This window comes from Boleophthalmus pectinirostris, unplaced genomic scaffold (genome assembly GCF_026225935.1).
Source record: "Boleophthalmus pectinirostris isolate CB_2022bp ecotype Guang Dong unplaced genomic scaffold, ASM2622593v1 HiC_scaffold_23, whole genome shotgun sequence".
NCBI lineage: Eukaryota > Metazoa > Chordata > Actinopteri > Gobiiformes > Gobiidae > Boleophthalmus > Boleophthalmus pectinirostris.
The window spans coordinates 11,492,620-11,511,383 of NW_026571207.1; the positions used below are offsets into that span (position 1 = coordinate 11,492,620).

The window sequence follows — 18,764 nt, forward strand, 5'->3', positions numbered from 1 at the left end:
GTAAGATACAGTGGCACTGTCCCTGTGTACTTTTGAGCACACACATATGTGAAAAGCTTTTCTCCACCATGAACTTTAATAAGTCAAAGTACAGGTCCAAACTCACTGATGAACATCTTCAAGCTATACTGAGGATCTCATTTGTTTCCTCCTTCAAGCCAAATATGTCTCAGCAAGAGGGAGCGCAGCCAGGGCTCAGGCAGCAAGAGGTAAAAGAAGTAAAAGAAGTACTAGTAGTTTAAACTTATATTCCAAAGAAATATTCATGTTATGAACTGTAATTATTAGAGATTGAGAAGACTGGACTTTGAGACTTGTGGTACTTGTTTCAATGTAAAAATCATCTCGCCTGATGTAGTTCTATCTCAGCCGCAAATCAGTTCTTTCTGGTCAGATGGTGTTAAAATAAAGATCTAACAAAGTCTCAGACAGAGCATGCCTACAGTTAGCAACACATCCCCCAGGGAACGGCATCAATAAAGTCATCCAAAAAACTTTTATTTTAGTTACATTTATTTGCGCATAAACGCCACTTGACCTCTGTAAATCATGGATAAAGATTCACCACATGGTACTATCCTGGCAAACAGTCATGATTACAGAACTGCGAAAACCTATCATAGGCCTTTGATATGTTTTTAACGTGATTTCTCTGTCATTTGGCGTCTTCACTTAGAATGAGAATATGATTTTTCAGTATTGAGCGTGGTTGCCAGTCACAGGAGGAGCCATCTGATTTGGGCTCATTTTTAATTAATCCGAACAGTGGAGCAGATGTGCCACGACCAGAAGCAGCCACTCACCACTGTTTGTTTAGAGGGGCTTATAGGCACACAGACACACACAGATAAATTTGGCTGAAAATCACAGCTCTCATCTCCTCTGGTGTCTCTGAGCACAAGTGAAAAAAAAAAAAAAAAAAACAGCTTTATTTTCACATCTGAGATTCCCTTTGCAGACCATTTGGAATTGTAATGACGGTTTGACTGGTCGTGCTGGGTTAAGATCCGTTCATAACAGACCAAGGCAGATTAATTATGAATAAACACAGGAAGGAGCATCATTAGAGTTAGTGGTTGACAGTTTTGTTTGTGTGGTGAAGAAATTAATTACACGAAAATATAAAAACCGTCCATAAATGAAATCACAAAATTAACTTGTGAACTGCACTTAAACCTGGTCACAAATGATGAATTGCCAAGTACCATATTTTTCAGACTTAAAGACACAATATCAATAATGTTGAATTCTCTCTTCTATTTTCATACATAAGGCGCACTGGATTATAAGGCACATTAAACGAAACAAACGGACGACACTTGAGACTGATCCTTAGCCCAGGCATCAATGATCCATTGGCAGATCGTGGTGTAATTCGCCCGGCTTTGTCTCCCTGTCTTGATGAATGTGCATTATGAATGTGAATGTGGGTGGATAATTTAAGTTTGATTTTTTATTTCCTACTTGGAGGACTCAAATATACATTGAGTAATAATGTGTTCAATGCAGCTTTGCGCACATTTGTTTACATTTTACAGAAACAAAACTTTAAACCACATGGCTTATTTGCATTAATGAAAATATGAAAAGACAGTGATTTTGACAGATTTTTGAGCACTGTGTAGCACATACAATCGGTTCACAGTCAATAAGCACAACCACAGTTAACACATAAGGTGCACCGGTTTATAAAGTGCACTGTCGATTTTTGAGAAAATTAAAGGCTTTTAAGTGCGCTTTATAGTCCAAAAACATGATAAGTCAGGTTATCTGCAACCAGTTATGTGCTTTTGTTCGTTTTTTTCAATATTATCCACATTTTGACTGGAACTAAATCCACATCTTGTTTCTATACATGTATTGTCCAAAATCAACATGATGTATTATGCTAAATTGCTTTTTTGGAGCTTTCTCCCATGTTATAAGGTTGTTCCCTCATCCAAAACATGAAGTGGTTTTATACAGTATGTCATCCATGCATCTTTGTGATCTTCAAACCTGTTCTGATGTGCAGCAGTTTAATTGGCGGAATGCATGCTCTGAAGGAGGAGTGATTTAGCATGGAGAGCAAAGGAAAGGGCAAAGGTGAGTCTTATTAAACATGCTAATACTTTGTTTTTATTGGCAAATGTACAGTTTTAAAATCAAATCAAAATTACAATTTGAACTGTTAATATTAAAATGCAAAGGCAGCAATTCTTTGAGTAACTGAGTGTACCCTGCAAACAGCAAATATTATATATATATATATATATATATATATATATATATATATATATATATATATATATATATATATATATATATATACACATTTTTGGGTTTTGAAATGAGTGTATTTCTTGTATTACAATAGTCTCTTTGATGTGAATGCTTCTAAATGGATATAAATGCAATAAAGTGCCCTGTTCACTGAATCCTTATGTGAAATCAACAATGACATATTTAATCAAAATTGCAGTGCAGTGACAAAATTTGTAATGAGATTAATTTTTTTTCCAAAATTGTGCATCCCTTTTGTAGAAGAGTAAATGGTCAGGTTAAAAATAAAGTAGCAAGTTTTAAGCTTAGTATTTAACCTTATGTAGTTTAGGGTTATGTGTAAGGATGGGATAAAAAATGCAGATAAAAAGACAACTTATCATTCTATAAGCATTTTTATACTTGGTCAAATAATAAAAATGGACACAGTGCTTAAAATATTCTAAATAATTCTACAGGTTTTACTTTATCATTTATGAAAGGTTGTATAGAGACTGGACATTTTGAAGGTGATTATGCACAGTGCAGTGATGGACAAGGACAGTCTGAATGGTCACACTTTGAATTATAAGTTCAATTATTATGACTAAATGTGATGTAAGATGGAGTAACACATAATTGTACCGTTTTCACATGTTACGTCTGTATTTTGTCTGGGGCACTGTTTGGTGTTTGGGGATTCCCTTGCACTCGCTGTGGTGACTGTCAAATGATAGTGAAATACTTCAGTTTTAATATACTTTTTTCCTAAAGATTATGTCAACTAGTTAGTAGCAAGGGATTGAGCTTAATAAAACACTGATTTTAGAAGCTTAGTTTAATGAACAGTAGATATAAAATAATCTTGTATTGTTTGAGATGGGAGAAACACAAAGAAAAGACATCACAGCAACATAAGCCAAAACATACATCCTCTCATTGAACATGAATAAATAAGAGACCAACTATAACCACGGATGATACACCAACAGGACCTTTAAGTCACTATAAAGTCTTATATTTGGTTAATATTTAATAATAAATAAGGTTGTTGTCAATTGAATTCAAAATTTACAGGTTTACCACAACGTTTATGACTTTATTGTGTACTGTTGCTTCTCTTTGTGTCATAAACAACTTTGGACACAAGGGTTTGTGAGTTCAACAGATGACCAGATATTAAGAAGTGTGGAAATGTGTTTGTATTTATCATTCTATTTTAGAAACTGGATCTGATAGCTCTATTAAATTTTTGTGTAGCCCATAACAGTACAGCACATGTCTAGCATAATGATAGGAAGGAAATTGCCTGGTAACTAAAAGTATATTCACAATAATTACCTCATAACCGGACACATCTGTCATTCTCTGCATTCTTACAATTACTATTTCCATTACATTTTGTTATATTATGTTCACAACTAAGGCTGTTTTGATAACTGATAACCACTCAACACAATGTTTTATGTAGATTATTAATGTATGCAGAATCCATGGCAAAAGGAAAAATTATATTTGTCAACTGGACAAAGGTTTATTTGGTCAAACATGTTTCGCAACTCATCCAAGCTGCTTCTTCAGTTCTGGTCATTCTGGGATGAGCTGTGAAACGTATTTGACCAAATAAACTTTTGAATTTCTCCTTTTGCCATATATGCTAACAACCACATATTAAATATTTCTTAAGTCTAAAGTTATGTTGGACAAATATGCAATAAAAAATACAGTTCAACAGTTTTCCAAACACTTGACTGCTGGAAGGGTTTATTGTTGATCCTAGAGTTCAGGGGTGTCCAAACTTTTGTTCACAGAGGAACACATATTAATACTTGCACAGAGCAAAGGGTTGCACATTTGTTATTTAATAAGTTATGCGAGCAGAGATTTTCAAAATGTGCAATACAAAATGCTACTTCTGATTATTTAGGCCAATTCTGCAAGACGCCCGAGGGCCAGAGATATTAGTGTAAGGGCCATTGTTTGGACACACATGCTCTATCTGGATGAAATTCAGGCAGCTTCAGGGAGCTCAAGTGTTGTGTTTGCAAAACATTTTTACTCAATTAGGGCATGACTCACTTCATTCAGTATTGATTTAACCACACTAATACAGTATTAAAGGTGCAGTGTGTAACTTTTTAGGTGGAGGGTCTGTCAGATTCCACAGAGATGTTAATGCTTTGTCTGAAATGCATCACAGTATGGTATTAAATTATTTTATCGTAATGGAGAGCAAACCAGACCAAGTTACAGATCAGATCTATGGAGAGGCAACACAGCTCACAGTCAGAGTGCCTGTTTTTAAGTATTTTTGAGCTTTAACCCTCTCCAGGCAGGCGTTGCAGATTTGCAACAGCTAAATTCCAAGTACCTACTTACTCCACATCCATATTATATGAGCTTTTTTTACTTAGGAGCCTTTTCTCCATCCATGCTGATAAACATGGGCGATGCAGACTGTGCAGGAATGGCTACACGCAAACGGCCTGCCAGAAGTGCAAAATACTTTTTTGTTTACAAAGGATAAAAAAGTCAGAATTGTATATTACTACCCCATATTATAATTTTCTCCAAATATCAGATTTTTCCTGATACTAAAAAATTAATTTGAGCCTGAGAGGGTTAAAACCACTGTAATTGAATAAATGTAACGCAGAAAATTACATATCCATAGAAACAAGCAGGTGACGAACCCCCAACCAAAAAGTTACTAAATGCACCTTTAAGTGTATTCTCTTATTATGAACAAAACCACATCCAGATTAATGAGTACACGATTAGCAGCACTCACCTCCAGTGCGAGCAGCTTCTCACTGGGCTTGATGTGTCTCTGTATCTCGCACGCCACCGGCTGGATCACCTTAATGCCATCTTCATAGAATACATAGAACATATTACCAATGCCTAGACCTGGAAAACACAATACGACACACAATTAGCCACAGAATTACCCGCACAAAATCCACACTATCTACTTCTAACACATCACCAACCAATCATTTAATCCCTCATTGCACAGTTCACTAACCCCATTACAAAAATTCAATTAACTCTGCTTAATGGATGGCAGGAGCGACGTACCTTCCTCGCGCCATAGTATGTTCGCCACTGGGAAAAGACAGGAAGAAAGAGAGAGAGAGAGAGAGGAGGAGAGACAACAGGAAAAGCATAGTTGAAAATAAATGCAAGGATCAATAGGGTTCCATTGTGAGTGCAAACAAACAGACGCTTAGCCAGGCAACGGGGGAGGTCATGAAAGTTTTATAGAAAGTCTCTCGCCAAGTGCCAAGTGCAGCAAATAATCGATGAAGACCTCTGCACGGAAATAATTTGATACCAAACACTGAAAATGGAGAGTCGTCAGCAGCTAGCAGTAAAGGACTAGATGGATTCTGGGTAGCGAAATGGGAAACAGGGGAGGGAATAGGGTAATATATGGTGTAGATCAATACTGTGTCTGGGAATTTAAAAGAACTGTACGTAAGATGTATTTTAAATATTATAAACTTGACCTGTACCATCCCCTGATACAAGGTGCTGTATTTTTTTGAACTATAAGACGCACTTAAAATCCTTAAATTTTCTCAAAAATCGACAGTGCGCCTTCTAATCCGGTGCAGCTCATGTATTAATTCTGGTTGTGCTTACTGACCTCGAACCGATTTTATGTGGTACACGGCGCTCCAAAATCCGTCAAAATGTTTAGTATGATTTTGGTAAGCTATGAAGCCACAAACTTGATGGATTGTTGGAGCATTACGGCTACTATATTCAGGAGCCTCGCGGAGTAAAGGGCGCAGTATAGTTCTGCATCGACTCAATGCATACTGCCGTCATCGCTTTGTGGCAGAAAAAAAACACGCATGTTCCACTGAGTCGTGTTCTTTAGTCCGACAGAAGCTGACCGCATCAGCGCACAAGGATCAAGCAATTTTTTTTCAGAGCTTATAGTTTATGCAAATTAGCCATGTGGTTTTAAGTTTTGTTTCTGTAAAACGTAAACAAATGTGCACAAAGCTGCATTAAACACATTATTATTCAATGTATATTTGAGTCCTCCTCATAGGAAATAAAAAACTAACGTAACTCTTGTCCTTTTTTGCTGAGGTAGTTTTGGCAGAGCTTGGACTTGTGTTTTGTTATCTTTTATGTTTTTTTTTAACCTCTGGCTGTTCAGTATTTACCTTAGTACCATTTCAAGCTCTTCATTGGACTTGCACGACTTGAATTGCAATAAATAACTGAAAAAATGAGGGTGTTCTAAAACTTTTGACCGATAGTGTAGGTGACAAGGCTCTCTGTAACACTTTTTTTCTTTTTTTCTTTTGGTAATTAAAACCCTCAACATTGTAATAAATTTAATGCCATACTTTGGAGCATTCCAGGGAAACCAGTACAATGTCAGAAAAGTTCAAATGTATTGTTTTGTTGTTGTTCAAAGTCACTGGCATGATTCTTATCTGTTAAATGTACTTAAATACGCACTATGACTGTAACATTTCTATAGGATCCGCCACCTGCCTGTCTCCGTGGGGATGTTATAGCTTTGCCTTTAATGTTCCACAGTATGGCATTAAACTTATCTTGCATTCTATAGGTTAAAGAAAAGGTCCTGTAGCTTTACCTGCTTGTCTCCGGCTTGTAGTTATAATACAGTACTGTGGAACACTCACGCAAAGCAATCACGTCAAAACGACAAGCAGGTGGGAGCCCATCTAACAAAAATGTTACACAATACACCTTTAAAACAACAAGAACAGTTTGGTAAGGTTGTATAGCCAGCCTCTAATAAAAAGCTAACATATGTGGATTATCGGTTTGATTAATTCTTTCCTAAACAGTAAATCTCCCGTAGATTTACATAGGCCCCTGCTCCATCAACGTCAACATACGATTAAACCTCAGATGGATTTATGGAGGCACAGTGGAAGGTTGTGGAAGTGAATGTGGAAATAGATGGACCAGATCAATATAACTGCACTAAATTAAAGGACTTAGATGCGAATGAGCGCTTCGGAAAACATGATTGTGGACTATTAGAAGGATTACGGAGCGCAAACAAAGCACAGGGCGTAATTGGCGATTTCATTGGGAAGCTTGATAGCGGAGATGGGAATACATGTGGAACCTTGGAAACATGGGGAATTGTAGAAAAATAAATGAGAAATGGGAATTACTCTATGTTGAAAACTCAAGGACACATAATACATTCAATTCTGGTGTGTTTAGAATTCAATATAGCAGGTCTCAGCGCAGCTTTAATTCAAATTTCAGATTTCTCACCCTCTCTTGCTTTTGTTACTTGGTATTGAAATTTCAATCACATTTCATCAGGATATTTCATATTTTCAAACGTTTTGAAAAGGAAAATATGCGAGTAAGAGTCTGTTAAAGCAGTTAAACAACTAATCACGTTCATACAAATGCACTTGCAGATGACAGATGATATGTAAATGGATTTGCTCAAGGGCACAATATGATATGCTGGATGCAAGCTTTAACCACCAACTTTTCTTATAATAATAATAACAATGAATTTTGTAAAGTCAGTTGATTTGTTACTTTAACTGACTGTAGCCACTGGTGCCCTGGGGCGGATTTAAAGAGACATGGCTGCCAAAATGCAATCACCAAAAACCACCATCACACTTTCACACATATGCAGGAAGTGTCTTGTTCAAGAACACAACAACAATACTAGTACTGGTATTTCTTTTGTTAACCACTGTCTGCACAAACTAAGAATATTATTACCTACGAATATTTCAGATGTATTGAATATTTCCTTTCTCTAAACCACTCTAGAGCGACAGTAAGGCAGTTGGGAGAGTGTTTATCCACCAATCTTAGGCTATGTTCAGACTGCGGAGATTAATGCTCAAATCAGATTTTCTTTTGAAATCCAATTTTTTAGCGAGATCGTTCACATTTCCAATTAAATGCGATTTGTATGTGATCTTCAGTGTGAACTTTAAACACCCCAAAAAGTGTCGCGCATGTGCATTGGAGGACATGACAAAATCACACACAGCGAGCGAGCTCAGTGTTTACGGAAGTCGCCTAAACGCTGAGATTGTCTCCCAAAATATGGTCCAGTTCTTTGTAAAATGGTCAGGTTACACGTCCACGGCCGATTCGTTTGTTTGAAGGTTGTATAGAGGATTTTTTAAGGGAAGTGAAATACAGCGACCATCGTAGAAACATCTCCTCCTCCCGCCTCTTTACTCTAGAAATCACGTTTGTTTACATCCAGTGCATGTACAGAATTACCGTTGAAGTGACCTGCCTAGAAATATTTTAGCGACCGACGCGTCAGTTTTTAGACCCTTCGGACTTTCTTTTGCGGCGAACTGGTCGTGGATTCTCGTCCGCCGTTGCAACAAACTTTGTGCGAAATGCGAGGAAGCGACAGTTTGAAAAAGCCTCTAAGAACCGCCACATAAACCACATAATCCCCGAGCGCCGACGACTCAGTTACACTAGGGAGTTTGATTGACAACCTAACAGCCAATAGAAAATGAGGCAGCCTCGTTTTCTATTGGCTGATGTTTATCTGTCCTCACTACGTCCACAACTGATAGATTTTCATTCTTTTTTTTTCTGTCATCATAATTAAAAAGCTGCTGCATCTCTGTAATGGTATTTTAAACTTTCAATGACAATTTTAAACAAAAAAAAAATCCTCCATACAACCTTTGAGTCTTTAGCCTCCTTGTATTTTGCTCTCTAGCCGGTTCCAATAAGACCTCTCCAATACAGCGATCCCCCCATATATTAATAAATTTGCTAACCTCGCTTTCCCTCCATTGACTAGATTCCAAGCCTGACTTGTAGGTGGAATGAATGTGTCCTGACCGTACAGACAAGTTTCATGTCAAAAGATCGAATATGTATTGGTTTTAGGAGCACATATCCAAGTGGACTGGGTCGCATTGGAAAAAATCGGATCTGTGTCATTAAAAGATCAGATGCAAGTCACATAGAGGTGAAAAAAATGGATTTGGGTCACTTCAGGCTGCAGTCTGAACGCAGGCTAAAGGTTGTCAGTTCGAACCACGCTCTCGATATGAACGTAATTGTTTGAGTGGTCAGATCCACAGACTCACAGGTTGGCAGTGCGATCCCACATTCACACCACAAATGAATACTGCTGTTGTGTCCTTGGACCTGACACTTAATCCACCCCGTCCCCAGTGTCTGCGTACACCGGTGTGTGCATGAATGGGTGAGTGGTTCCTTGTTGTAAAGCGCTTTGAGTGCAAAAGCGCTGTATAAAAATATGACCATTTACCATTTTAAACATGCAACAAAATGTCTAAATACAAAAAAATAAATAAATAAAAGCTACCTGAATAGAAAAAGCTATTTGGACTTGAAAGCTCAATAATTTCTCCACACGTTATTAGTTTAGTTCAGATTTTCACACATCAAGCCATCACTGTATTATATTAGGCTACCAATCTTTTAAAAACGTCTATCCATCGTATTTCAGTATCTTAATATTATCAACATTCAAATCCTTCTATTATCCCATTCTCCCATTCTCCACATCTGCATATACCTAAAGTAATCCTAGCAGTCAATTAGCCTCCGCACCCTGCCCCATCTCCGCTGTCACTTTCTCTTTTTAAACAGTGACCTTGCCCACTCCCGGCTCTCCATCTGCCCCTCGCTCCCCTACCACTTCTCCCGTTCCAGCATTTTCAGCCTTTTCTCCCTCCGCAAAACCAATCTCCCGCCCAATTCACATCCGATTCTAATCTGGCTCCCATTGCAATGCTCATTCCCTCAGCCTCTGCAGGGGAAGACAAAAGCTGCTAGACGACGCTGTGCTATTACTCAGGCCTAATCTTTGAAAAGTGCTTTGTGGAGGGTTTCGCCGGGCCGCTCTTGCATACCTTTTACCTCATTAAAAGTTCTGGAAGAGTCTAGATTGAGGTACAAGAGGAAGGACAAGAGGAGCAAATGGGGAAAACAACGCAATTTATAGCAGATTCAATTTAGGTTTACTTGGTGTAGAGCATTTAGAATTCAGGTCTTTTTTTTTTTTGTAGAGTTGGACTTTGGCACAGTTTAGCGGGCGGACAGACTATCAAGTAAAGGTGACTAATCTTTGAACAAATTGTAAACTTTTAATTGTTGGAGCTAAAGCTTGCTATAGTTCTTTAAAGGGTGGGTATTGTGGGAAAAAAAAATGACTTTGGAGCTTTCATCCATGTTATAATATTGTTCCCTCATTAAAAACATCCCTGGTGATGTTTTAGATGTCATCCATGCATGTCTGAGTAATCTAGCGATCTCTCACGGGCACTATTCCAACCCTCCTTACTGTTGGCTGTACAATTCTGTCTAAAACTCAGCCCACAAGCTTGCACCAATCGTAAATATGTAAAAGAACAATACAAGATAATTAGGGGTGTCAAATTATCACATTAATTGCGATTAATTAATTACAGTCATATTTAGAGTGTTATGTTTTTTAATCGCGTTAATCTTATTTTTAATCTCTAACTTTACTGTTTCTGCATGCTAGTTGCCTTATTATAAAATCTGTTTTTATGTGTTGTTGAAACACAGTCCTGCACTGTGCAGTCCTGCTCCGCTCGCTCCCGCAAAGAACTGTAATTTTCATTCCCGTTCTCGCCGCATTTGCGATAAACCTGCACACGTCTGATCTCTGAAAACATCGTGACAGACACGGAACAGACTCACCTTCACCATCAACATCCTCTGTCACAGAGAGAACATCTATATTCCACTGAGTCATGCCCTTACTAGAAGCTGAACCACATCAGTGCACAAGAGCATTTTTTTTTTCTTTTCTTCGCTTAGTTTATACAGATTAGCCATGCAGTTTTAAGTTTTGTTTCTGTGAGACTTGTGCAAAGCTGCATTAAACACATTATGTCAAACGAGCTGATGTGGCTCTAGAGTGGTGATGGTTTATATGTTGTAAAGCTGAGTTTATTTATGCAGATTAGTAATAGTTATAATAATGATGATACTTATATAAAAAACATTAATAATAGTATGAAAATAATGTAATAATGAATTTAAATGAAAATACCTGAAGTTGAAGGCTTTTCTCAGCAATTTTCAGGTGAGATTAATAAAGAGATTAATTAGATTAATTAATTAAAATTAATTAAATTAATTAAAAGTGTATCAATGTTAGGGAGCCTAGCGGTGTATTTATGTTGCACTATCACATTTATATTGTTTTGACTTTGTGTCGTGTGGGTGGTTGGGGGGAAATGGGGGGGCTTTTTTGTATTTGTTGTGGTGTTGTGGTTGTTGTTTTATGTTTTTGTTTTTTGTTTTTATGTTGAATATTGCAAATGTTAATTTTTTATTTATTTTTTTATGTTATGTTCTGCTGTCTTTAATAAAAAAATATATAAATAAATAATAATAATAATAATAATATAATAATAATAACATGTCTGCAAAAAAGAAAAAAATTGGATTAATTAATTACAGATCATAATTAAGTAATCTCTTAATTTTTTTTTTCGTTTGACAGCACTAAAGATAATACACTACAACTTCACAAAGCTGATGCAATGTGCAATAGTTTCATTAGCGAAATGCACGCTGACTGTATTGTGATATCACTCTGAAGGGGGAGTGACTTAACACGGAGAACAAAGGGAGGGGGAACTCAGGAAACATATTTAACATATTAATACTTTGTTTCATGCAAATATAGCATTTTCAAAACAGTAAAAGGTAACATGGTGATCTAAGGCCCCATAAACACTACTACATATCCGAGTCGTTTTCATTGTTGGTGCAGTATTCGTCCACACTAATCCGATAGAAAACGGCTCCAGAGATGGAACGATCTGGTGCCGTCAGCTCCCACGAATTCATCTGATTACTAATCTGATCCGGCGCTATGTGGGCAACTGAAAACTTTGATACGCTGACGTAGGAGCTCTAGTTGCATCTTTATTGGACCATGTTACTGTGACTTGCGCTTTCCTGATTCGCTGGGTTTGTAACATTGGTCATGTGACGCTATTGCGGAAAACAGTTTAAACAAACCAGAGACAAACGGGAAACAGCGTCGCTAGAACCAGAAAGACTGTTTTCACGCTTGCCATCTTCATCGGCTCGAAATCGGCTGCTGCAACTTCAGACATGGTGCTCCACTTCCTTGATTTTTCTACCCATGTGACGCTGTGACTTCGTGACGCCAGCCTAGGCATGTGATTAGCGTTTCAGGCAGTTTCGCATTACTGTGTGGAAAGGGAAGGCTTTGATTGCGGACACAGAAACGACGTGTTTGGACGCAAATGGTTTCCAATACACTGATACGGTGATTCGTTTCAGTGTAAACGTAACCAAAATGTGTTATGTGTTAGCAGTTAATACCAGGGATGTAACAATAACCGAAATATTGTGATACCATATCATCAAAGGTCTGATATCGTAGCCCATCACAATTACTCCCTCTTTAAATGAATGGTTTGATGTTTTATTAGTAGAGCAATTCATTTATTCAGAACAGAAAGTAGAAAGCATGGAGTGAGTTATTTGGAGTTCTGAGGGTGACTGGACAGCTTTCACTTTCCAAGACGCTGTTTACCAGTACACCTCTGGATTGCCGTTTTTCCATCCACCCCTCCATCCTCTTCCGCTTATCCAGGATTGGATCAAGCAGAGACACCCAGACTTCCCTCACCCCAGACACTTTCTCCAGCTTCTCCGGCGCGACTACAAGGCATTCCCAGGCCCGCTGATGGACAAGGTCTCTCTAGCGTGTCCTTGTTTTTACGTGAGAGCATAAAAATGTTGAGAGCTTTTTTTAGTGCCACTGCCCCTTCTGACAGAACATGTCTATATACTCTACCAAGAATATCGACTACGGTCCTAGCCAGTTTGAGCACACAAACAAAACAGAAAGTTAAAAAATAAACAGTTTAGAGGGCATGATTGTTAACTGGTTTTAACAATTGTTGCGAAAATTTTATATAAACCATAAACATGTATGATACTTTGGAAACTGTTTATGAAATGTGCTCTATAAATAAAGTGGATTGGATTGGATCTGCCTGATTCTATGGAAATAGAGAGGTAAAACCATACTTCAGAACATTCTCCATGGATATACACTACTGGACAAAAGTTTTAGAACTGCTGTTGATGAATTTCTAAACTTTTGATTCATGAAAGCGTCCACCTATCGTGTAATTTTTTTTTTTTTTTACAATAGAAATCAAATATTCTTCAGAAAGTTTTTCCCAAGTCTGTTGCAGAAGTTCCCATAAATGTGTGGCACTTGTATTTTACCATCTTGTTCTTTTTTCTTGAGGTAGTTTTAGCAGAGCTTGGACTTGTGTTTTGTTATCTTTTATATATTTTTTTAACCTCTGGCTGTTCAGTTTTTACCTTTGTACCATTTCAAGCTCTTCATTGGACTTGGACGACTTGAACTGCAATAAATAACTGAAAAATTAGGGTGGTCTAAAACTTTTGACCGGTATTGTAGGTTTTATGCCATATTGTAGAATATTATAGCCATCAAACAAACAAAAAAAACAAAAAAAACAAGAAGGTGGCCCTCCTCCAGACCAAACATGAATCAGGTTTGTGGAGATGCAAGCCCGCTCACGTTCAGGACACATTCCATTCTTCCATTTTTCTATTTTTCAGTGCAATATAACAAGCGAAATGAAAAACATGTTTTTATTTTTGGCTGCATATGTGGCTTTAAAGTTGCATTGTGTAACTTTTCTGGTGGAGGGTCCATTAAATGCTTGTTCATTATATGTTCCACAGTATGCAGCTGTACTTTACATTTATTCAATTACAGGTTGTTTTACAGCTCAAAAATACATAAAAAACAGGCATTCTGACTGTGAATGGGGTTACCTCTCCACAGATATGACCTGTAACTTGGCCTGATTTAGAAAGTTTTAATGCCATACTGTGAAACACTCCAGCAATAACATCTTCATAGACAGAAGCAGAAAAGTTACACTAAACATCTTTGAGAACAAAAACCTATTACCTGGTTACACTTTCGCTTCTTTTGTATACCACCTACCTCATTAAAAGTTGTTACAAAACTCTCCAATAGAGGCACACAAGCAAACAAGACCAGAACCAAACAAAACAAACAACGCAATTTCTTTCAGATGTTGCAAAAATAGGGTGAAAAATTGAAATATGGTGCTGAGATGAGATCTTGTGTGCCTGGCCCTTCTGCAATAGTCTGGCGTATTGATGCTATTCATCACTTGGCAGGAGGACAGTGGATGTTGCGCGCCTCCAAGAAACCCATACATCAACTTCATCATCTATACCAGTGAAAACCAGCCCGCTGTAGTCCACTCTCTCCCCCCTGCGTAATAACTGTGTTTCCAGCGGGTGCCTTCGATTACTTGATGAAGTTAGAGGATTCGGTTTGGATTTGAGAAAGAGAATGAAGGGACATGTCTTCTCCTGATTGATATAGTTCTGTTTTCTCCATTTTGTCAGTTCTCGAGTTGCTGAAGTGTGTGTTAACGGTGATTTGTTTTTAAGTTAAAGGTCCTATATCACACACATCTGTTTCCTGTGAGCTTTAAGTCACAAGTCTTACCTCCTCCGAAACATATCTGCTGTTGTGTTTTGTTTTGTTCACATATGTTTGAGTAATCCTGTGCTCAGGTCTCTGCACTGGCTTCCTGTGGCTCAGAGAATAGACTTTAAAGCAGCTCTGCTTGTGTACAAGTCTCTCCATGGCCGAGCACCAAAGTACATCTGTGACATGTTAGTGTCATATGAACCATCTCGCACTCTGAGGACCTCAGGGACCGGCCTCCTGCTGGTGCCCAGAGTCAGGACTAAACAAGGGGAGTCAGCGTTTCAGGTTCATGCAGCTAAAACCTGGAACAGTCTTCCTGAACATGTGAGACAGACTCTTCTGTGACGCTGTTTAAATCCAGGCTCAAAACATTTCTGTTTAACTGTGCATATAACTGAAAGGTTTTCATTCCGCACTCTTCTCTCCAATTTATGTCTCTCTTTTTTAATTTTAATCTTCATGATTATTTATGTTTTGATTTGTTTTTATCTTATTCTGTAAAGCACTTTGAATTACTTTGTGTACGAATTGTGCTATACAAATAAACTTGCCTTGCCTTGCCTTGCCTATTATTAGTTTGTCTACATCCCAAAATGCTCTAGTTTCAAAGTGAAGCAGCTACCTTTCTAACTTTTGTTCAGTAGAGATTGGCAATTCCAGGGCTGAAATCATCCAAATGATTCTAGTGAAGCTGTATGGAGTTTTTAGGTGAATTAAAATGCTTCTTTTTTTTTTTTTTTTTTCTCTTCCCCATAAATATGCGCCTCAAATTTACCCCCTAGAAAGAGCGTAATTTAACTTCTTGACATATTTCGGCTGCAAGGTGCAAGCCATCTTCAGAACTGTCACCGGTGTTGGTGGTGACGTGTCGTATATCAGTTGTTGTTATTTCCTGTAGGCGTGGTCAGCCTGATGGACCTGGCAGGTCGCTCAGACTGATGACAGCGCATTCCACCTTTCACACACGTGGGACACCCTTCTCCAGAGAACACTGGGCAATGGGAGGCGTGGTCAGTGTCATGTCAACAAGGTAAATACACTTTACTGTATTGTCTTTAAAAAGAACCCAAGAAGATAAAGTACATAAGAAGACAAAATGAACATCTTTAGCTTAATAGAAAGAGTGTGGAGTGTGGAGCTCAGCCCCACTCTTAAACATCTATGCATTTTTTTTTCGTCACAAAAACTTCCTAAAATTGCAAGTACCATGCAGTTATTACCATGATATTTCTGTATTCCAAATCGCCATGAGTTTCAGAATGATAAAAAGCTACAACCATTCTATAGCAATTAACAATTCACAAACATATTATATGCTTTGAATGATCAGTGCCTTCAAAATGGCACCATATAACAGGAAGTTGAAACTCATCAATGCACACTGTTACAGTAGACATGCAGTAAAAATCTGTGCTATAAAAGTGAAGCCCTTTGCCCAACTTGTGTTTAGATCTAAGCTGGACTGGAGTGATGATGTTAAGTGCAGTATAATATGATAAGTTATGACTTCAGTAATTCATATTTCATAAGGCAAACTTTTTCCAAACTGACTGGAGGACTTTTTCTGTCAAAAGCGTAAACATGTTTAGGAATGAGAGAGTGGAAAGTCTGAAAGTGTCCCTCCACACTGATAGAATCAAGCATAATCAAATAAATGTTGCATATAGTCCAGGAGCCAGACTGTACATGTCTAAAATATCAGTTATTTAGTTTGCATTTAGTTTAGTGAGAGGATTATGAAATGCAGTACAAATTATGTTGACAGGATGGGTAAGATAATAAAACCGCATTCTTGAGTGCAGAATCATTCTGTTTTATTATAATCACTGTGTCATATGTGATCAGGAAACATCTCCAATTATTTATCATCAGATTAAGACTTCTCTATTTTAAACAGAACATTTGCTATGAGGGAAAGTACTTCACACACTTAAATTCTACACTAATGATTTGAAGTTTGGAAATATTTTCTTCATTTGCAGGTGTTGTCACAATTTTCTGTGAAGTTCCTCTCATAGTTGTAGTAGTTGATTACTAGAAAAGTATTGTTGCTTATTTGTTGGGGTTATTGGTGTGCTCAGTCTCTATAAATGCCTTTTTGCTTCACTGTCTGCTGTGGGTATTTCAGGCCTACATGAAGTGCAGATGATGACAGCTCTGTACATTATGCTGCGGTGTGAATAATCAATAGTTTAGCCTGAGTACCAGCGAAGTGGCGAGACCGAGCGCTAAAGCCGACTTGACACATTAGTTTATTGGAATCAAAGGCAGACGATGTAGAACATTGTTTCCCAAAGACTAGGTCGTGAACCTCACGTGGGTCGCAAAAGATTTTTTTTGGGGTCGGGTTGTCACGATCTGCTTGTAGGTCTGCACGCAAAAATGAAGACAAAGCACAGAAACAGACTGAATGCTGCGCCTGATATGCATGTTACTCTTTCCTCCTGCACCTCAGATAGGCCCACCTATCTCATTAGAAATGTTTTTTATAATTTCTAATCTTTTTGTAATTATTTTATTGGCTATTTTTTTCCAACAATGAAAAAAAAAAAAAAAAAAACAGGCTACATTCCAAATGGGCAACTTATGGGCAACTTATGGATCCTTTTATTGCTGATTCAGTTACTGTTTTTCATTGTTTAAACTTGAGTAGTTACAATAACAACAATAAAATATCCTCATTAATGTTCAAAAATGGTCAAATTTACCTTTATATTGTGATTTGCGAATAATGTCTATTGATTTGAGTCATGAAGGTTTGTCATTTATAAAATATGGGTCCCCAGGAAAAAAGTTTGGGAAACTTTGTAAAACCACAGGTGGCTCCAGGAGGGGCACAGGGAGATCAGCTCCTGTTTGAGTTTATAGAACCGTAATGCTGAACTGACTCGGACTGAGCACAGACTAAAGCTTCACTCTTGAGCATGTGCATCCGATCTCAGTGCTCTTTTGCTTTCTGATGTTTCAAGACTGCGAATTTGTGCTTCTCGCCATGAGACAAGAGAACGTCCTCCATGAGGAAAGCAGGCTGGTGTTTGTCCCGCACCTGTCAGCTGAGACCATGCAGAGGCACTACAAGTTCAAGAAGAAGACCAGCCAGAACCACACACTTTGAAGAAACTTTACAAATCCGAGTGGATCTGAAGCTGTATCATGTCTTCCTGATTTCTGAGGGCGAGATTGACAGGTGGATCAAAATCATGCTGTTTGCGTCAAAAATAAACATGACTGCTTGCCCATGAAAAAGGAAAAAAATGTATTTTTGGACTGAGAAACAGTGCAGATTTTTACAAAATCAACAATATTAGCAACAAACTATTACATATTTCAGGTTCATTCAAGCTAATATAGGTTTGGACCTGTTTTAGCCCAATTTAGTCCTGTTAGACCTGGTTCGACCCTGCTGTAGTCCTGATTTAGTTCTAGTTTAGTCCTGATTTTGATGTGGGGTGCGTGCAGTATAATTTTAAATCAAATTAATGGTTTTATATTAAAGTATTGACCAGCAAGGCTATACTAAATCGCCAATATAACAAATGCAATCCAATTTCATTTTCTCAGCCATGTTGTCAGCCAAGGGTAGCCGTGACATGCACTTTGCAAAAATAAATAAATAAATAAATAAATCTGCTCTTGGTCTGGACTCCATTGTACCATGAGATAAAACAAGAGAGGAGTGATAAAGAATTGAAGTGTTGTCTGTGGCAAGGCATTCAGACACATTGTTCATCTGAGAGATTGGATCAAAGTAGAAGTGGAAAATAAATGGGGAAATGTGTAATTTCATGATTGCTGTTTTGGACGAAAAAACTAATCACAAAGTAGGGCTAAATAACATGCCCCAAAAATGTGTCACTTTTTTAATTTGAAAGATCTTGCGTTTCAGTTCAGTCTTCTGTTGTCTTAATTACAGCCCTATCAAAAAAATCTGCAAAAAAGTGGTAAATTG

General features: G+C 37.8%; 1 protein-coding gene across 1 annotated transcript in view; it reads right to left on the minus strand.

The window, feature by feature from the left end:
* Positions 1 to 18,764, minus strand: part of fstl5 (follistatin-like 5) — a 531,686-nt gene that overhangs the window by 55,526 nt on the left and 457,396 nt on the right. The window contains exons 12-13 of the mRNA XM_055159513.1: positions 5,323 to 5,349; positions 5,033 to 5,151 (exon numbers count right to left, since the gene is read on the minus strand). Of these exons, the coding sequence (XP_055015488.1) occupies positions 5,033 to 5,151; positions 5,323 to 5,349 (146 nt within the window). The remainder of the gene's footprint in view (positions 1 to 5,032; positions 5,152 to 5,322; positions 5,350 to 18,764) is intronic.